General features: G+C 44.3%; 4 protein-coding genes and 1 long non-coding RNA gene across 8 annotated transcripts; all 5 read right to left on the bottom strand.

Moving 5' to 3' along the window:
• Positions 1–59: 59 nt before the first annotated feature.
• Positions 60–1523, bottom strand: LOC136198719 (uncharacterized). Its single transcript, XM_065988729.1, has 3 exons — positions 1169–1523; positions 510–1115; positions 60–364 (listed from the first exon to the last, which is right to left on the bottom strand). Exons 1-3 carry the CDS (start codon positions 1461–1463, stop codon positions 60–62), a joined length of 1206 nt encoding a protein of 401 aa, XP_065844801.1. The 5' UTR covers positions 1464–1523.
• A 68-nt stretch (positions 1524–1591) lies between these two features.
• On the bottom strand, positions 1592–4548 carry LOC136190934 (uncharacterized). Its single transcript, XM_065979241.1, has 8 exons — positions 4497–4548; positions 4297–4437; positions 3211–4248; positions 2928–3164; positions 2768–2875; positions 2129–2712; positions 2051–2072; positions 1592–2007 (listed from the first exon to the last, which is right to left on the bottom strand). Exons 3-8 carry the CDS (start codon positions 3344–3346, stop codon positions 1700–1702), a joined length of 1395 nt encoding a protein of 464 aa, XP_065835313.1. The 5' UTR covers positions 3347–4248; positions 4297–4437; positions 4497–4548; the 3' UTR covers positions 1592–1699.
• Positions 4549–5086: 538 nt separating this feature from the next.
• LOC136194760 (uncharacterized) lies at positions 5087–10143 on the bottom strand. Of its 3 annotated transcripts, none has more exons than XM_065984000.1 (11): positions 9741–10143; positions 9580–9696; positions 9401–9519; positions 9165–9339; positions 8765–9098; positions 8477–8708; positions 8210–8407; positions 7667–7977; positions 7534–7614; positions 5645–7471; positions 5087–5596 (listed from the first exon to the last, which is right to left on the bottom strand). In XM_065984000.1, the coding sequence occupies exons 5-11, from the start codon at positions 8975–8977 to the stop codon at positions 5270–5272; spliced, it is 3189 nt and encodes a 1062-aa protein (XP_065840072.1). In that variant the 5' UTR covers positions 8978–9098; positions 9165–9339; positions 9401–9519; positions 9580–9696; positions 9741–10143; the 3' UTR covers positions 5087–5269. The 3 variants fall into 3 exon arrangements, with proteins under 3 accessions (XP_065840072.1, XP_065840065.1, XP_065840081.1); XM_065983993.1 differs by having other exon boundaries at positions 9401–9506; XM_065984009.1 differs by having other exon boundaries at positions 9401–9474.
• Positions 10144–13810: 3667 nt separating this feature from the next.
• Positions 13811–15257, bottom strand: LOC136194823 (NAD(+) hydrolase TirS-like). Of its 2 annotated transcripts, XM_065984086.1 has the most exons (4): positions 14987–15256; positions 14348–14931; positions 14270–14291; positions 13811–14226 (listed from the first exon to the last, which is right to left on the bottom strand). In XM_065984086.1, exons 1-4 carry the CDS (start codon positions 15009–15011, stop codon positions 13922–13924), a joined length of 936 nt encoding a protein of 311 aa, XP_065840158.1. In that variant the 5' UTR covers positions 15012–15256; the 3' UTR covers positions 13811–13921. The 2 variants fall into 2 exon arrangements, with proteins under 2 accessions (XP_065840158.1, XP_065840151.1); XM_065984079.1 differs by having other exon boundaries at positions 14348–15257.
• A 2258-nt stretch (positions 15258–17515) lies between these two features.
• On the bottom strand, positions 17516–17829 carry LOC136191664 (uncharacterized). Its single transcript, XR_010670899.1, has 3 exons — positions 17799–17829; positions 17717–17746; positions 17516–17666 (listed from the first exon to the last, which is right to left on the bottom strand). It is a non-coding gene; the product is annotated as an uncharacterized lncRNA (long non-coding RNA).
• Positions 17830–20472: the final 2643 nt, after the last annotated feature.

The following is a 20472-nucleotide window of genomic DNA, read 5'->3' as shown; positions in this document are numbered from 1 at the left end:
AAAAACATTGGGTTTATTTTAGGATACAAATAATGAAATACTATTGTAACCACTGAAATTTATTTAATTGCTAGCTGCAATGCTTTCAGCACGCTTTTGCCGTAGACTTCCTCTACAACTCCTTCCAGCTGTGCTTTATATATTGCAGAAGCCAAATCCCAAGCCTTCCCTTTACCCCTCTGCCTCGTTTTCCATCTTTGCAACATATCATAGCACCTTTCTTCGTCAAATGAATTAGAGCGCTCACACGAGCCAATCTCGTACTCAGGTAAACCCAGCTCACGAGCAACGCGCTTCCAGAACGCCTGAATTTTCAAGTAAACAGCCCTAAGATGTTTCTCTTGAATTTCTTCCTGCAGCAATCCTGGAAAGCAGCTAAAATTATTTTTGTATTGAGTACACAGACCGGACGACCACAAAACCAGCATGCACAGTTAATTGCTAACAATCAGCTAATCAAATGTCATTGGACTTGTCAAGACTAGACAAGGTGTACCGTCAATGCTCACCTTTTACTCGTCCACCGTCGGTGTCCGTTTCTTCTACTGCAAATTTCATAGATTTAAGAATAAAACGAGCGGCTGCATTGACTTTGTCTTCCTCCTTTTCTTTCTGCAGGTTCTTGCCAACAATTTTAGCAATCATTTCATACAGCTTTTCATCCGAATCCGGCAAGAAAACGGAGATGTCAGCGTCGCAGCACTGCTGAGAAGACATGGTGTGAAAAAAGGGAAGCAGACGGTCGCGGGCTCCATGAACTTTCAAGGCGACCGTTGCTTCGGCTTCAGGATGAGAGGATCCTTTCATTTCGTGCGTCAAGAAGACGGCAACGTATTTGGATTCTCCAAGTGCTTTGAGCAAGACGGGAACAATGTGACTACCTCCTGCAATGCTTCCCTCGTCAAAGAACACTCTCACTCCTCTACACAGTGACTGAAGCTCGTCGCGTACTTGACGGCAGAAGGCTCTTGATCCAGCGCCGGAGAAGCTCAGGAAGACATCGTATACCCAATCGTCGGTTTTTTCACGTTTCGCATACTCGGCCTCAACCGAAGGAAGTTTCTGCTTGATAAGCTCTCGACTCAGCTCATCAGATTGTTCGGATGACTCTTTGGCTAGGAAAAGCAGAAAAAAATTGCATGATGTCTCTGTGAAAGTTCAGACGCACCTTCTTCTTTGACAAGTCTATCGTAAACATCCTTTCCTCCATCGACATTACGGAGCACTTTGCAGAACTTGTCGTAACTTCTTGGAGGCGTTTTTTTGAGCATTACAACCAGCTCCTGCGCTACTTCATTATCAATTTTGGTTTCTCTCATTTTTCGAAGCTTCTCGTAGTTCGCCTCGGTCAGAAGTCCCTCTGCCAGAAGTGAATCGAGAAGAGAACCGCCTAGAATGTTGCTCAGATAAAGAACAACATCCTTTTGCGCTCGAGTAAGTATTTTCCACTTGGGGTCGGGCATGATGAGCCTTGTAGAGGTCCTCTCTCGGGGATTGGAATGCGTTCCCCAAGCGCACGTGATATTGGGCGATTTGTTTTGCTTTCGAGTTCCTCTTCGACTTCCTGTATCATCGCAACTCCTCTCGTGAGATCATACACCGTCTATCTATCGTTTGAGGAGGAAGTTTTTAATTAAACAACCTGAAAATTCTTAGCTAATAGTTCAGCTAAGTATAGCGCATATAAATGTAGCAAAAATTAATACTCGAAGCCACTGAGAACTTCGTCGTCTAGTTTAAAAACTGTTCCAGCAATGGCTTTCTTACCTTCGCCGCAAAGGGCTCTGCACAGTGCTTCTACGGTTGCAGACTCTGACGCCTGCTGCATCCATTGCTGTAGAGCTTGGTAAGCCTGCTCTCGGACGTCATTCGCGTAGTTAACTTCTATTTGACCGATTGTCCCGTGAGGATCTGACAGCAGACATCGAGCAATTGGCTTCCAAGTAGTAGCAAGTTCTTTACTCAGTTTGTTTAGTTCTCGCTCGGTAGGCTTTCTTTTCATTATTTCTAAAAAACAGACGTCAAATATGCCTATACCGTCATTGCTCACCTATTGCTTCCTGACGGAACGCCTATTTAGATAACAAATAAATTAGACCGAATAAAACGTGAGTACAACATCTCTTACTCGTCTACGATCGGTGTCCATTTCTTTTATTTCAAATTTCATAGATTTAAGAATAAAACGAGCGGCTGTATTGACTTTGTCTTCCTTCTTTTCTTTCTGCAGATTCTTGCCAACAATGTTAGCAATCATTTGGTAAAGCTTTTCATCTGAACCCGGTAAGTAGACGAAGATGTCGGCATCACAACACTCCTCAGGAGACATGGTGTGAAACAAGGGAAGTAGGCGGCCGCGGGCTCCATGAACTTTCAGGGCGACCGTTGCTTCGGCTTCAGGATGAGAGGATCCTTTCATTTCGTGCGTCAAGAAGACGGCAACGTATTTGGATTGTCCAAGCGCCTCCAGCAACACTGGAACAATGTGACTACCCCCTTCAATGCTCTCCTCGTCGAGGAACACCTTTGCTCCGGCAGACTCCAGCCTGTCGCGCACTTGACGACAGAAGTCTCGCGATCCCTTCCCCGAGAAGCTCAGAAAGATGTCGTATACCCAATCGTCGTTCTTTTCTCGTTTCTCATACTCGACCTTAACCGAAGGAAGTTGTTTCTCTATGAGCTCCCGGCTCAGCTCATCAGATGCATTTCCGGCTAAGAAAAGAACAGAAAACAACTGCATGATGTCTCTCCGAAAGTTTAGAAGAACCTTCTTCTTTCATAAGTCCAGCCATGATGAGCCTCAGAGGTCTTCTCTCGGGGATTGGAATGCGTTCATACAAATGTGCGTGAAAGCAAACATCAGACATTGAAGCCCCTTAGAACGTCGTCGTCTAGTTTAAAATGTTTTGCCGCGACAGCTTTCTTACCTTCGCTGCAAAGAGCTCTGCACAGCGTTTCCACAGTTGCAGACTCTGACTCCTGCAGCATCCATTCTCGGAGACATTGGTAAGCCTGCTCTCGGACATTCGCGTAGTCCTCTTCAATTTGACCGATTGTCACGTCAGGAAATGACAGCAGACATCGAGCAATAGGCCTCCACTCAGTAGCAATTTCTGCACTCAGTTTATTTAGCTCTTGGGGGGGAGGTTTTCTTTTCAGCGTTTCTGCAAAACAATGTCAAAAAACTTTTTAAAAAAAAATTACCCGTACCCTGTCTATTCGGAGACTCCGTTGATAAACGTCGTACAGCTGAGTTAGTCAGCGGCTGATCAAAGTACTCACCGGCTGAGGCTGACCTAACTTCACCCGGACTTGCCTGTGCTTGGTATGAAGAATATTCTTTCATTGTAAAGAAAACGTTAGTTTTTTTCCGCCTGTAAGACGCAGTTCAATCCATGGATAATTAGCTGCATCTTCTTTCTGTTTCTTTAAAGTCAAAGATTGCGTGTGGTACTTGTCAGCATTTTTCTTTGCTTGCTTCAGGCTTCGTTCGTCAATAGGCATGATGGCGTCAGAAATCAGTTGCCAACCAGCACAAATATTTTTAACTTCAAGGTTAACTGTGCCATCAAAATATATTCTTGCGTTCTGTTCCAGGAGCAAGGACAAGCTTTCGTTGCGCTTCAAGTTTTTAACGACGTGACTCGTTCTGGGAGATGTGAAGTGAATATCAATTACTGCTTCCTTTAGCGAGGTTTCTCCTTTTCCCCACCTACCAAACGCTAGTGTGTGATAGGTATGCCCAACGCAGCCAAACAAGCAAGCAAAAAACTTGCAAAAATGTGACGTTGTGATATCCAGATATGATTCACGAAGGAGAGCCGACATGCCACCGTGAACTTCAGTCAGATTCACTCCAACACTAGTATCAGAAAACGAGACGGAGTCTGGCCCTTTGTAAAAGAGTAAAACTCGTTGATGTTCAACACATGACAAAAGACTCATTCTGATTGTGACATTTTCTGCGAATTTTTTGCCACACGGATGTAGTACCAGAAGATCTGTTATGTCTGTATCATCTTCAACTCCTTCTGACTCCTCAGATTGATACTCGTAAACGGTGAAACCAACGTTTACAGCACTGCCCACGACTGCTCCAGGAGGAATACTCAACGAAAAGAAATGAGATTTGATTTCGCCTCCACACTCATCTACGTAATCAACTATCGTCTGCGCCTTTGTAAACTTCAGTGTCATGTCTCTATATCGACAAGCAATGCTGGAAGGAGACCTTTCTCTTTGGTGTACCTGTGTGAATGCCCGCTAGTTAGAAATAAGCTTTTGTTAATAACCTACATTGTGACGCTCATGAGAAATGAACTGATGGAACCATTCGAAATGATCACTAATCTGCAAAAGCTGAAAGGCAATAGACACACTATCTCGTATCTCTGCTTGGCCATGACCATATCTATGACTTGACTCGTCCGAGAAAACCTGCATGTACTGTACGTTTGAAAAAAAAAAGATTCTAAGAAGCGTATTCAGTGTGAAACCTGCTTCGTCGTCTTCAGGCATCTACTGTCCGCGTAGTCTCGTCCCCAGACCTTTTGTCGATGTGGGCCCACATCGACAAAAGGTCTGGGGACGAGGCTACTGTCCGCGATCTCAGAGGAGCGCCGCAAGACTCTTGCCGCTTCGACTTCTCCTGTGTCTTCGAGTACACGGAGAAACTTGTCGTAGATTGAGGCGGCGCCTCTCTGAGGAAGCACTTTAGTGAGCAGCCTAAGGCACCGATCTTCTCGAGAGAGGAAGAGCAAAGATTCAAGCGCATCGAGACTTATTAGCCTTCTCCTAAGAAGTGCATCCAAGTCTAGATGCCAGGCGTCGATCATCTCTTGCAAAAATGGCCGCTTAGCGATCAATCGCCAACGCTTATCCTCGTCTCTGTCTCTTGCAAAAACGCAGCGGCCAAAGCGCCTCGCCGACTCCACTAGCCACACGCCCGCGGCCGCGAGGAAAGGTAGCAGACCATCTATGATGTCCATCAATCCGGGATACAGTACATTAAGCACAAGAAAAATTATTTACCTGCAATACATACTTACTGTACTTTTACTAATCAAATGATGTCTTTCATCACCATACAAACAAAAAATAAATTTATCCGGGATTTCACAAAGTGACGTTACGTTAAAAATGAAGAAAAAAGAGTTAATAAAATATCGTGCACTAAAATACTTCAATGCGTCAGACGCAGTCCCAGATGCAAAATTTGAAAGATTAAAACACAGTAGTGTGCTTTGGATACAAATAATGAGATACCACTTTAATTGTCAGACTGCAATGCTTTCAGCACGCTCTCGCCGTAGACTTCCTCTACAACTCCTTCCAACTCTGCCTTATATATTGCAGAAGCCAAATCCCAAACTTTCCCTTTTCCTTTCTGCCTCGTTTTCCATTTATGCAACATTGCATAGCACCTTTCTTCGTCAAGTGAATGAGAGCATTCACACAAGTCAATCTCGTACTTAGGTAAACCCAGCTTACGAGCCACACGCTTCCAGATCGCCTGAATTTTCAAGTAAACAGCTCTAAGATGTTTCTCTTGAATTTCTTCCTGCAGAAATCCTGGTAATTCTGAAGAAGACACGCTCTAAAAAATATACATCATTCATGAACAAAACAGCTGTGCTACCGGCACCTCTTTCTTGTACCAGCGACGAACAAGTTCTCGCTCTTCTTTCGTAGGGTATTTGCCCGACTTGTACAAGAGTGAATCCGGCGGAACGGGGCTACACGCGCCGCCAGCAGGCAGTTGCAATAAACAGTCATCGCCCGGCAGTCGACAACTAAACTTGCCAGCATCGTCGACATCTGTCTTGATGCATTTAGTTACTTGGGAGTAGAATGTGAGTTTCAATCCACTCATTCCTCGTTTCTTCGCGTCTTCAACACTTTCAGTAACAAATTGTCTAATTTCAGGAGCCGATTTTGGAAGCGACGACAAAGCATTGTCCATGTCCCCTTCGCCGGTCATTGAAACGATCAAACAAGTGCCTCTGTCATAGTATAATAGTTCCAGCGTTAGATTGTTGCCTATTCTAAATATGCTTCGATTCCGAGTAAGCTTCCTCGCGAGTTTCGGGTACTTCCGGGCGAATTTCGTCACAATTCGAAAAAAAAGCGCTTCGGGAATTATCGGAACTTCGGCGGGAAAAATGACGATAGGTGGAGGAAACGCTTGACTTGGATCGTATTTCTCCCACACTGAGGATTCTTCTAGCATCTTCGTGACCATGCACGGAATCAAGAATGTGGATGAATCTAAATCGCACAGGATGTCCAGCATTCTTAGCACGTTGAGTACTACTGGATCGCTATCTTTGTCCTCATCGTCTGCTTCCCTGTCATCATCCTGTGAATCCATGAGAATGCCCAACGCGCCGTCTTTGCTAATTTCTCCCGTGTCACAAAGACCTTGCCAAAGGCGCTTGTTCAAGTCCTTTTTGGGCTCCTTGGCCGTTACAAACGCTGCCACAGTGCCAATGAGCCACTCAGGATTGACAATGACGTACTGTTTCAGCTCGGGCACGTCCCAGAAATAAAATATTGCACCTAGGTTGTGAATAAATTTCAAAGCTGACGACGCCTCTTCGTTAGATTCAATTTCGGACTGACGAGAAATCTCAAATGCTCTTTCAACGCTTATGATTTTCTCTTCTTTCTCCGTAACAAGTAGCAATTCAAAATGAACCCATTTCAATGGCATAGGGCGCTTCTTGTTTTTCTTGGACCAATATTTTTCAGAAGAACCGTCAAGTTTAGACTTGATTGTTTTGACTCCCTCACAACGTCCGGATTTGGTATTATCGACCCGAAAAAACAATTGCTCGTTTTCTGGGTTTTCTCGATTTTTAACGATGTGATCTTCGCATCTTAGCTTGCTGATCAATTCTTTAAGATGTTCGTTTTGAGATCGAAGAAAGCCTTCAGAATTTGGCATTTTCTCCACTTCATCAACGTGCGTGGCGGCGATTAGAATTGCGGGATAGCGAACACCCAAATCTTTCCCCAAATACAGCTTAGAACACTTGTCTGAAGGATGGCAAATACAAATCGATGTGAACCAGTGTCGAGGAAAATCGCTGTTGCGCACAATATTCAATAATTGGAGAGAAACGTCGGAAGATGAAGTTTCTCCAAGACGATAAAACGATTTCGCCTTACGAACAAGAGGTTTGCTGATGTCAATAACCAGCAAATACATGCACACAGTATAGCCGGACTCGGACTCGGCGGACTCGGCAGGCATGAGAGCGGCGTGGGATGCTAAGTACCTTTCTTGCCCACCCAAGTCCCAGAGAAGCTTCTGACTGACTTCACAATTCTCAAGAGAGGAGAGATCTAGCTCTGACTTGAGATCCTTCAACTTCAAGTCAACAGCAATCCTATCATTTTTAAGAGCTTTATTCGATGTGAGATGCTCAGTCTCCGAGTCAGCAATGATTTCTTCTTGTTTTGCAGCATGCTGGTCAAATAACAGAAAAAGACAAAAATTCTACACATTGAACAAAGACTCTTCATACTTACAGTGCTGTCTTCCGGACTTTCAGCAGGCTCCAATCTCTGTTGTCGCCTTGCATGGGAAACTGCCTCCGTCGAGTTTGACTCCTAATATAAAAATTAAATCAAACGTGATTGCGTAAGGGTATAGAATAATCACTTGATGATTCTTCGTAGTTTGAATCATGTATCCAGCTGCACGCAATTTGTTCAAATATTTCGCCTGGTCACTTGTCGCTTCCGTCCACGTGAGTTCACCAGCCTTTCCTTCTGCTGCCGTCACGGCCACGTGAATAGCAATGCCATCCGTGCTTGAGTTTTGGGGTTTGAACAAACGACCCAAGAAAGAGTCAATCAAGCACGATTTCCCTGCGCCATCTTGACCGACAACCATCACGCGATATCGATTGATGGGAACGACGCCAGAAGCAAGAGCTTGCTGGTAAATTGCCTCATCAAAAGAATCATTATCTAAGAGAAACAAATAAACGTTACAGGACCCGAATGAGTGACCAAAACGTTCATTCCATTTCCACTATTTGGCCCTAAAGGAGTTATACATGTCTAAAAGTAATTTTTTGTCGAGTACATAGACAGCCGAAACCGTCAACAATTCCCGGTCTCTTAACAATCAGCTAAAATCTAATGTCGTTGGACTTGTCAAGGATCTATACAGAAGGTGTACTACCGCGCCATTGCTCACCTAGATTGGCAACAGCAATCACTTTCTGAGATTTTTGAGCAAATATAGCAAGGATATCGCTAAACGAAGGTCGATTAGCTGGATCTTTCACAGCACACTGATTGGAAAGTGCCGTAAACCACGCAGGAGCCGGTCTTCCGACTCTGGGCAGTTGACGCCCTTCCTTACTGAACGTATGCTTTATAACAACACGTTCATCTACAGAAAACGCAATCATTTGCAATAAATAATTCAATTGTTAATTATCACTGTATTATTATGACATACTTTCAAGTAACGGTCTGCGTTCTATAATCTCCCACAGAACGACTCCGTAGCTATAGACATCCGATTTTTTGGCCACCTTCGTCTTTTCTGACAAATCCCCTTCAGCATATGGTATAGCATTGTACCTTTCTGGAGCTATATACCCTGGAGTTCCAGACGGGTAGCTCGATTCGTCGCGTTTTAATGTGAAGGACTCCATTTTATCCATTTTAGCCAACCCAAAGCCGCAAAGCTAATAAGAAATAGACCAATAAAAAATAAGCCCCGTTTCTCCGAGGAGACAATAACCTTGCATAAGAACTTGGCATTCCCTTTGGCGCCAACACGACGATACAGAACTTTCTTGAGCTTCAATTCGAGATGAATAACGGATGGATCATTGCAATGGAGATGATTCATTCCTTGGGCAATTTGCAGAGCAATGTCTTGACGATTTTCCCATACTTCTACGTTGGGATCATTCATGTCAGCAATCAATTCGGCCACGTTTCCGCCCTCCATGTATTCCGTGACTAAGGCAAAGAACCTTGTGTCGCTACATGATCCAATCAATGTGATTATGTTGGGATGAGGCTTAATTCCTTGAAGAATTTTCACCTCCTTGTTTAAAAGATCAGACTCGCTGTATCGTCCAAAAAAAGATAATTTAATAAGGAATTTCGCGCGTAAAACTACTTTGCACACTAACGTTTGGGTTCTCCTTCGTTTTAGATAGGTGAAAACTTTTACGGCCACCTTTTCTCCCAACCTGGTAAACCAGGCCTTGTACACTTCAGAAAATCCCCCTGTGCCAATGAGATCGTCGTCTCCTCCTGCATCATTGTAGTCCAACTCTTCTCGACGGATGTCAGTGTAAGTACGAACTTATTAATTGAAAAAGAAAATCCATTAGTATGGGTAGTTCAACTGGATTGTAATTGTTACTAGTTGTCTGTCGCGTGATTTCATAGCTGGGCGCATCTCGTGCGACGTTTCTCGGTAGCGCGATTTCTTCCCCACTTTCAGAAGAAAATGATCCAGAATTAACTCTCTGAACCAAAAGTCTTATAACATTTATTTATCTATTTATTTATTTATAGGCTTCTCTTCTTTTTCGGTTTTACCTGAACGACTGAACTCTCAGCAGAGGAAGAGCCAAATTGCAACTTCTTTTTCTGTTGTCGGAATTCGGTCAAAAATCATTGACGTACCTTCTCGAGGAGGCCTCGTCAAAGAATCGCCTAACCAATGCTTAGTACAAGAGTTAGTGAATATGTCTATTCACTTTCTTCGGTTGAAGACACTGAAGTTGCAACTTCCGCTTCTACTCGTTTTCCAGCCGCATTCTCCAGCATTTCGGCGATGAACTCCTGTCCTTCCGTCTTCGAAAGCACCTCGAGAAACGTTTTGTACGCTTTGGGCCCCTTTCGCGGAAGGATTTCGATGAGAAGCTTCTTGCATTGGTCGAACGGAAGAAGCGCGCTGAGCGATTGGTATTCTTCAATAGTCACAAGACACGCGGAGTAAAGATGGTCGAGTTGCGGGCGCCAAATGTTCACTAAATCCGGCAGGAGCCGCCAAACAACGGACTCCCATCGAGGATCCATCCGGGACTTCAATAAATGACACAGAAAACAATAATTAAAAAATTAAAAATTCAGAAAAAAAACTATTTAAATCAGGCGTTTTATTCAAAGGAAGACGAGTACCTAAACACTTTATTCGCTGTTGCTTTTAGACTCACCGATTCTAAAACTTTGCACAGCTCTAAGACTGTTGCAGCATCGCCTTTGCACTCCTTCCAAATAGAAAGCATTTGATACGCTTGTTCTCTGACGTCTCCCTTGGCGTCTACTGAAGCAGCAACGTCCTTTTCTTCAACGTCACGGTACCTAGCCACAAACTTCCATCGATCAAGGATTTCCTGTGAAACGTCAAGGAGCTCTTTTTTAGTGGGGAATTGGTTTAGATCAGCATCTGTTCAGTAGTGCAATTAGCATCGCTCTCACAAAGATTGACATGCTAAGGATGCTTACCTTGTCTAGAGGGTCCCATTGAAGATTGCCCTATAACAATCAACATTGAGTACCAAAAACTATTAATAATCTACTCACTTCTTTCACTTGAAAACACGGAAGAAGGAGGAGTCTAGGTAAGCAAGAACACGACGTAGTTTACCACTCAAGAGCTCCTATTTGTCTTACATGGAGTGAAGCATATTCGTCTAATAGGAATATACAGTCTGTTTTCTCTTAATCTGTTAGACGAATTTCTAGCCTAGGCTTTTCTGCGTCCTTTCTCTTAGCTGTTGTTGGATTGACATACTTTCGTCGACTGCCTAGTAAGACTGCAAATAGGTCAATCGGCTCCTATCAAACGCCGTGGCGGGACTCAATGCCTGGTCTCATTCGCTCTCCGGCGCGTCGTCATGACTCGTGTACGCCAAGACAAAAACGCAAAAAGATGATATAACGACTACACGGTACATGTATGTCAAAACTCTTTAATCATTTAATCTGATTTGGGTGTTATCCTACCTGAATAAGCCAACACGTATTCCCAAGGTGGCACCACGGACAATAGATTATAATCCTGCATAAAGTGGCTTAAGAAGAGAAACGGCGCCGGAAAATACAGGACCACGAAGTGCCTTCCATTTGGGGTCGTCCATCATAAGTATTCTACAGGATGTCGAGTCCCCAAACGCACGTGATACTACGCAATAAGTTTACATTAGAATTCCCTGTTCTCTGTGTTTGTCGTTATCTCGTCCTCGGGTTCCTTGATACGTTCTCTCACTGATCCATATGTGCTTGCAATTGCGTCAGCATAAAATTTCTTTTCCTAGTAATTTAATTGTTATTTTATCTACCTGAACGACGGCACTAAACCAGCACGTATTCCCAACGTCTTTGATTCCCAACGGATTGGCTCCGTCGCGGATTCTCTCGTGGGGATTCAGAGGATCGATGTGGAGCAAGAGGGAGTCGTATCGGCGCCGGCGTGTGGAGCCGCCTTTTGTGTCGGCCATGCTAGCCTCAACAGCTCTTTGGGGAGAGGGAAAGATCACGATTGACTTTTCATGTATGGGAAGCTTCTAACCTGCTCAAATCTTGGTCTTCTCGAGACAGAGGAGCTCCACTAATATGATTCTATGCATAAAGAATAAATAACTCTTTCTAACGAATAGAATATTCACTACGAGATACAGTTGAGTCAGTCAGTACTTTCATCTGTGAGACTGTTTACTAAGACATGCTGCTAATCCTAACGTTTGAGCGTGTATCTATCTCTAACCCCCCTCATTTCTTGAAGGCTCAATGCGATCGCTCTCTGGACATCGTCGTCGCCGTCTTCCGTCGACGTCAATGCTAATTGCGGCGTTTCCGTCGACGATTTCCACGACGACGATTCCGCGGTGTCGCCGTACGCGCTTCGAAGCGGTTCTTCGTTCTCTTGCTTCGCTGTCATCGCTTCGATCGCCTTCGTTACGCTCTTCTCGTTTTCCTGCGCGTCTTAGAACTGTTTTCGCTTCTCTGGAAGAGCTCTTAGCCGACCTGGTACAGCTTTAGCGCTTGCTCTTCGTCAATGCCGAGGATTTCTTGCAGATTACTAAGATCTTCCCTCTAAAGGTGTCGTTAGACGAAAGATAGTTTGGCCCGCTAGGCTGTCTGACCTGTGTCTGCCCGGACAGACCGTCGTGCTGGCCCGTCATCGTCGCGTTTTTACTCGAAGTTGTAGCGCAGTCCCGGATGCAAATTTTGAAAAAACATTGTGGATGTTTTTAGGATACAAAAGGTGAGATACTAATGTGACCACTTTAATTGCCAGATTGCAATGCTTTCAGCACGCTCTCGCCGTAGACTTCCTCTACAACGCCTTCCAGCTCTGCCTTATATATTGCAGAAGCCAAATCCCAAACCTTTCCTTTACCCTTCTGTCTCGTTTTCCATTTCTGCAACATTGCATGGCAGCTTTCTTCGTCAAATGAATGAGAGCGCGCACAAGACTTGATCTCATACTGAGGTAAACCCAGCTCCCGAGCAACGCGCTTCCAGAACGCCTCAATTTTCAAGTAAACAGCCCTTAGATGTTTCTCTTGAATTTCTTCCTGCAGCAATCCTGGAAAGCAGCTAAAATTATTTTTGTATTGAGTACACACAGACCGGACGACCACAAAACCAGCATGCACAGTTAATTGCTAACAATCAGCTAATCAAATGTCATTGGACTTGTCAAGACTAGACAAGGTGTATACTACCGTCAATGCTCACCTTTTACTCGTCCACCGTCGGTGTCCGTTTCTTCTACTGCAAATTTCATAGATTTAAGAATAAAACGAGCTGCTGCATTGACTTTGTCTTCCTCCTTTTCTTTCTGCAGGTTGTGTCCAACAATTTTAGCAATCATTTGATACAGCTTTTCATCTGAGTCCGGCAAGAAAACGGAGATGTCAGCGTCGCAGCACTGCTGAGAAGACATGATGTGAAAAAAGGGAAGCAGACGGTCGCGGGCTCCATGAACTTTCAAGGCGACCGTTGCTTCGGCTTCAGGATGAGAGGATCCTTTCATTTCGTGCGTCAAGAAGACGGCAACGTATTTGGATTCTCCAAGTGCTTTGAGCAAGACCGGAACAATGTGACTACCTCCTGCAATGCTTCTCTCGTCGAAGAACACTCTCACTCCTCTACACAGTGACTGAAGCTCGTCGCGCACTTGAAGGCAGAAGGCTCTTGATCCAGCGCCGGAGAAGCTCAGGAAGACATCGTGTACCAATCGTCGGGTTTTTCACGTTTCGCATACTCGGCCTCAACCGAAGGAAGTCTCTGCTTGATAAGCTCTCGACTCAGCTCATCAGATTGTTCGGATGACTCTTTGGCTAGGAAAAACAGAAGCAAATTGCATGATGCCTCTGTGAAAGTTTAGACGCACCTTCTTCTTTCATAAGTCTATCGTAAACATCCTTTCTTCCATCGACATTACGGAGCACTTTGCAGAACTTGTCGTAACTTCCTGGAGGCGTTTTTTTGAGCATTACAACCAGCTCCTGGGCTACTTCATTCTCAATTTTGGTTTCTCTCATTTTTCGAAGCTTCTCGTAGTTCGCCTCGGTCAGAAGTTCCTCTGCCAGAAGTGAATCGAGAAGAGAACCGCCTAGAATGTTGCTCAGATAAAGAACAACATCAGCCTGCGCTCGAGCAAGTATTTTCCACTTTGAATCGGCCATGATGAGCCTCAGAGGTCTTCTCGGGGATTCGAATGCGTTTCCCCAAGCGCACGTGATATTGGGCGATTTGTTTCGCTTTCAAGTTCCTCTTCGACTTCCTGTATCGACGTACTCCTCTCGTGATCATACAGGGTTCCCGTCTATATCTATTGTTTGAGGAGGAAGTATATGAGCTATGATTGCTATCTGAAAATTCTTAGCTAAAAGTTCAGCTAAGTGCGGCGCATATAAAGCAAAAATTAGTCCTCGAAGCCACTGAGAACTTCGTCTTCTAGTTTAAAAACTGTTCCAGCGATGGCTTTCTTATCTTCGCCGCAAAGGGCTCTGCACAGTGCTTCTACGGTTGCAGACTCTGACGCCTGCTGCATCCACTGCTGTAGAGCTTGGTAAGCCTGCTCTCGGGCGTCATTCGGGTAGTTCCTTTCGATCAGATCGCTAGTAGTACCAGGAACTGACAGACATCGAACAATTGGCTTCCAAGTAGTAACAAGTTCTTTACTCAGTTTGTTTAGTTCTCGCTCGGTAGGTTTTCTTTTCAGTATTTCTAAAAAACAGACGTCAAATATGCCTATACCGTCATTGCTCACCTTTTGCTTCCTGACGGAACGCCTATTTAGATAACAGATAAATTAGACCGAATAAAACGTGAGTACAACATCTCTTACTCGTCTACGATCGGTGTCCATTTCTTTTATTTCAAATTTCATAGATTTAAGAATAAAACGAGCGGCTGTATTGACTTTGTCTTCCTTCTTTTCTTTCTGCAGATTCTCGCCAACAATGTTAGCAATCATTTGGTAAAGCTTTTCATCTGAACCCGGTAAGTAGACGAAGATGTCGGCATCACGACACTCCTCAGGAGACATGGTGTGAAACAAGGGAAGTAGGCGGCCGCGGGCTCCATGAACTTTCAGGGCGACCGTTGCTTCGGCTTCAGGATGAGAGGATCCTTTCATTTCGTGCGTCAAGAAGACGGCAACGTATTTGGATTGTCCAAGCGCCTCCAGCAACACTGGAACAATGTGACTACCCCCTTCAATGCTCTCCTCGTCGAGGAACACCTTTGCTCCGGCAGACTCCAGCCTGTCGCGCACTTGACGACAGAAGTCTCGCGATCCCTTCCCCGAGAAGCTCAGAAAGATGTCGTATACCCAATCGTCGTTCTTTTCTCGTTTCTCATACTCGACCCTAACCGAAGGAAGTTGTTTCTCTATGAGCTCCCGGCTCAGCTCATCAGATGCATTTCCGGCTAAGAAAAGAACAGAAAACAACTGCATGATGTCTCTCCGAAAGTTTAGAAGAACCTTCTTCTTTGATAAGTCCAGCCATGATGAGCCTCAGAGGTCTTCTCTCGGGGATTGGAATGCGTTCCCCAAGCGCACGTGATACTGGGCGATTCGTTTTGCTTTCGAGTTCCTCTTCGACTTCCTGTATTATCGCAACTCCTCTCGTAAAATCATACACCGTCTATCAATCGCGACACAGTATATGATGCTATGATCGCTATCTGGAAAGTCTTAGCTAAAACAGTAGTCAAACTAAAGTTCAGCGCATACAAATGTGCGTGAATGCAAACATTAGACATTGAAGCCCCTTAGAACGTCGTCGTCTAGTTTAAAATGTTTTGCCGCGACAGCTTTCTTACCTTCGCTGCAAAGAGCTCTGCACAGCGTTTCCACGGTTGCAGACTCTGACTCCTGCAGCATCCATTCTCGGAGGCATTGGTAAGCCTGCTCTCGGACATTCGCGTAGTCCTTTTCAATTTGACCGATTGTCGCGTCAGGAAATGACAGCAGACATCGAGCAATAGGCCTCCACTCAGTAGCAATTTCTGCACTCAGTTTATTTAGCTCTTGGGGGGTAGGTTTTCTTTTCAGCGTTTCTGCAAACAAATGTCAAAAAACGTTTTTATAAAAATTTACCCGTACCCTGTCCATGTCTATGACTCGGAGACTCCGTTGATGAACGTCGTACAGCTGAGTTAGTCAGCGGCTGATCAAAGTACTCACCGGCTGAGGCTGACCTAACTTCACCCTGACTTGCCTGTGTTTGGTATGAAGAATATTTTTTCAGCGTAAAGGAAACGTTAGTTTTTCTTCCGCCTGTAAGACGCAGTTCAATCCATGGATAACTAGCTGCATCTTCTTTCTGTTTCTTTAAAGTCAAAGATTGCGTGTGGTACTTGTCAGCATTTTTCTTTGCTTGCTTCAGGCTTCGTTCGTCAATAGGCATGATGGCGTCAGAAATCAGTTGCCAATCAGCACAAATATTTTTAACTTCAAGGTTAACTGTGCCATCAAAATAAATTCTTGCGTTCTGTTCCAGGAGCAAAGACAAGCTTTCGTTGCGCTTCAAGTTTTTAACGACGTGACTCGTTCTGGGAGATGTGAAGTGAATATCAATTACTGCTTCCTTTAGCGAGGCTTCTCCTTTTCCCCACCTACCAAACGCTAGTGTGTGATAGGTATGCCCAATGCAGCCAAACAAGCAAGCAAAAAACTTGCAAAAATGTGACGTTGTGATATCCAGATATGATTCGCGAAGGAGAGCCGACATGCCAATGCCACCGCAAACTTGAGTCAGATTCACTCCAACACAAGTATCAGAAAAGGAGACGGAGTCTGGCCCCTTGTAAAAAAGAAAAGCGCGTTGATGTTCAACACATGACAAAAGACTCATTCTGATTGTGACATCTTCTGCAAATTTTTTGCCACACGGATATAGTACCAGAAGATCTGTTATGTCTGTATCATCTTCAACTCCTTCTGACTCCTCAGATTGATACTCGTAAACGGTGAAACCAACTTTCACAGCACTGCCTATGACTGCTCCAGGAGGAATATTCAACGAAAAGTACTGAGATTTGATTTCGCCTCCCGACTCATCTACGTAATCAACTACCGTTTGCGCCTTACTGAACTTCAGTGTCATGTCTCTAAATTGACAAGCAATGCTGGAAGGACATATGGCGATTTGATTGCTCGGCGCATCTCGTGCGACGTTTCTCGGGAGGGGGATTTCTTCTCCATTTCCAGAAAATGATTCAGAATTAACTTTCTGTACAAAAAGTCTTATTACATTTATTTATTTATTTATTTATTTATTTGCAGCTTTCTCTTCTTTTTCAGTTTTACCTGAACGGCTGAACTCTCAGCAGAGGAAGAACCAAATGCAACTTCTTTTTCTGTTGTCGGAATTCGGTCAAAAATCGTTGACGTGCCTTCTCGACTCGTCAAAGAATCACCTAACCAATGCTCAGTACAAAAACTAAGGGGTACATGTCTACTCACTTTCTTCGGTTGAAGACACTGAAGTTGCAACTTCCGCTTCTATTCGTTTTCCGGCCGCGTTTTCCAGCATTTCGGCGATGAATTCCTGTCCTTCCGTCTTCGAAAGCACCTCGAGAAACGTTTCGTACGCTTTGGGCCCCTTTCGCGGAAGGATTTCGATGAGAAGCTTCTTGCATTGGTCGAACGAAAGAAGCCTGCTCAGCGATTGGTATTCTTCAAAGGTCACAAGATACGCGGAGTAAAGATGATCAAGTTGCGGGCGCCAAATGTTCACTAAATCCGGCAGGAGCCGCCGAACGACGGACTCCCATCGAGGATCCATCCGGGACTCCAAAAATGACGTATAAAAACAATAATTAAAAAATTATAAATCAAGAAAAAAACAATTCAATTGCAGCGCTTTATTCAAAAGAAGACGAGTACCTAAACACCTTTCTCGCCGTTGCTTTCAGACTCACCGATTCTAGAGCTTTGCACAGCTCTTTGACTGTTGCAGCATCGCTTTGGCACTCCTTCCAAATAGAAAGCATTTGATACGCTTGTTCTCTGACGTCTCCCTTTGCGTCTACTGAAGCAGCAATGACGTCCTTTTCTTCCACGTCGAGGTACCTAGCCACGAATTTCCATTTATCGAGGATTTCCTGTGATACGTCAAGGAGCTCTTTTTTAGTTGGAAATCGGTCTAGATCAGCATCTGTTTAATAGTGCAATTAGCATGGCTCTCATGAAGATTGACATGCCTACCTTGTCTAGAGGGTTCCATCGAAGATTGTCCTATAACAATCAACATTGAGTAAATACCAAAAACTATTAATAATCTACTCACTTCTTTCACTTGAAGACACGGAAGATGGAGGAGCCTAGGTAAGCAAGAACACAACCTTAGTTCACTACCCAAGAGCTCCTATTGAGAACTTACATAAAATGAAGAATATTCATCTAATATGAGTGTACAATTCGTTTTCCCTTCGTCTGTTAGACGAACTTCAAGCCAAAGCTCCTTTGCGTCCTCTTTGATTTTTATCAACGTAAAAGCACGCGAACAGAATTTCGATGAGTGCCTCTTTGCTCGATATAGTTCTTGCTTCTCAATAGACATTGGAGCGGAAGATTGAAGTTCCCAGCCATAGCTAATCTTATTGACTTCAATATTGAATTTGCCTTTCTTTGAAAAGTAGATTAGCGCATTATCCTTCAAAAGTACGGGCCTTCCTCTGTTGCACCTTTCAACAACGTCAACATACTTTGGTCTGGTAGATGTGAAATGAAGATCGATTGTCGCCTTTTTCAATTGCAAAGATTCTCCCTTTGACCACCTCCCAAACGCCAAGGTACGATAGCAGTGTCCAATGCAGCGACGAAAGCACGCAAAGAATTTGCAAAAGTGCTTCGTATTAATATCAAAGACGGATGAATTAAGTATAGCCGTCATTTTATCAAACACCGTGGACTCAACTGGTCCCACAAGAGAGGGCAAAAACAAGCCTGTTTCTTCCTCATCATATAGAAGGGTGGCGCTTTGTTCTTCGGAAAATATTACAGTCTTTAGGTTGAAAGAGACTGTGACGTTCTTTGCAAAGCGTGTGCCACGTGGATGTAGCACAAGAATATCTGTTATATAACAATCATCTTCAACTCCTTCTGACGCCTCCGACTGATATTCATAAATAGTTAATCCTATTCTGACAGGGTTTCCCATAACTGCTCCACGAGGAATAGTCAATGAGAAAAACTCAGACTCAAGCTTGCCGCCTAATTCATCAATTTCTTCTTCTACAGTTGTCGTTCTTGTGAAGCTCAGTTTCATGTTGTGGAATTGAAGAGAAAATGTAGTAGAAGACTCTTCGCCTTGAAGCACAGCATCCTAAATAGTATAGATTTACGTACTTTGGCGTTTAATTAAATTAAAAGACAGTATTAGACCTTTGCAGATGCAAAAGCAGCCTGTGTAGCCGTCGCTGCTTCTTCCGAGGGCGAAACATAATAAGCAACGTCAGATGCAGCAGAGTGCAATATACGCCATACATCTAATTGTTCCGTTTGGCCATCTTTCAGTACATCAAGAAAGTTGTTGAAAGAAGAAGGACCTTTTTTCGGTAGAAGATCAATGAGCAGCTTTTTGCATTCGCCCTCTCGAATTCTACCATCAAGATCTTCTGGAGAAATCGACCCTCGGTCATACTCATTCCGCACATCCTCCCTATCACTCAAAAGCAATTCATACTCTTCGGAACTGATTAGCTCAATTTCGAAAAGAGCACTCAAAACGTAGCTACGGTAGTTCCAAGCGGCAACCACTTTTGAATAGAGCGGTTCGCGGATTAGAAACCAACGCTTGTCCAACGGTTTAGAGTCGGATTTGATTCTACCAAGAATTCTTACAACCAAGCGCTCTCTCCCCTAATTTAGCTCCATACCTTCGTTCTTCCTCGCGTTTCCTAAGCATGTTGACAACAACGGAATCTTCTTCTTCCGTTTCCAGAAGCACATTCAAAAACAAATCGTAGGATCCTGGTCTCCTATATGGAAGAATTTGGATAAGCAGCTTTTTGCACTGTTCAAAATGAGGAAACCCGAGAAGCGTGTCGTATTCCTCTTTACTCAGAATATGCAAGTCGTAAAGGCGCTGGAGATAATGAGGACGCCAAATTTTCACTAAATCTGGCAAGAGCACTTGAACGACGTGCCCCCATCGACGATCAACCCTCAAAAAGCGAAATTCGCAGGTTAAAAATGACTCCTCCCAGTCCTTGAGCACCTGGATGATGAACTCCATCTCTTTGCTTCTCGGTAGCATCGCGAGAAAAGTGCCGTAAGTCACGCGTCCTCTCTGTGGCAGAATGTCGATGAGCAACGTTTTGCATAGTTCGTTTCGAAAAAGAGAGTCAGGCAAGTCGTTCTTATCAAGGCGGAGCACAGTGCAAAGCTCGTCGAGATCGGGAGTCCAAGCGTCGGCCAACTCCTGCAAGAGCGGTTGAACAAATAACTCCCAGTCAATCTTGGATCGGTATTCGGGCTTCTTCAGGTACGGATAAGCGCCCCAACTGGCCTTCTCCCAAAGCATCTTGGCGATAACCTTTGATTTGTCATTTCTCTCCAAAACCGCGAGAAAAGTTTCGAACGCGCCCTTCCCCTTCCGCGGCAGAAATGCGAAGAGTACCATACGACGTTGTTGAGATCGAGAAAGAGAGCGCAACAATTTGCACTCCTCGCTATTTACGAGACCAAATTCGTACAGCTCATCGATATCGGGAACCCAAAGATCCTCCAATCTCGGTAGAAGCCGGTGAACTAACTCCCACTGAAAATTCATTCGGGACTTCACGAAGTGGTGACCTGACCCTTCACGTGACCCGGGTCACGTGAAGGGTCAGGTCACCTGACTACAGTACTTGTATCTCTCTCTTATATCTCTGATTGTATGGCGCGTGATGAGCTTCATAATTCGTGACAGCATGCATTCATGCATGCATGCAGAAAGCGAAAAAATGCACTGTTGT

The sequence above is a fragment of the Oscarella lobularis genome, chromosome 1 (genome assembly GCF_947507565.1).
Source record: "Oscarella lobularis chromosome 1, ooOscLobu1.1, whole genome shotgun sequence".
Classification (NCBI taxonomy): domain Eukaryota; kingdom Metazoa; phylum Porifera; class Homoscleromorpha; order Homosclerophorida; family Oscarellidae; genus Oscarella; species Oscarella lobularis.
Note: the sequence above shows the minus strand (reverse complement) of the source record. Positions and strands in the feature narration are given on the sequence as shown.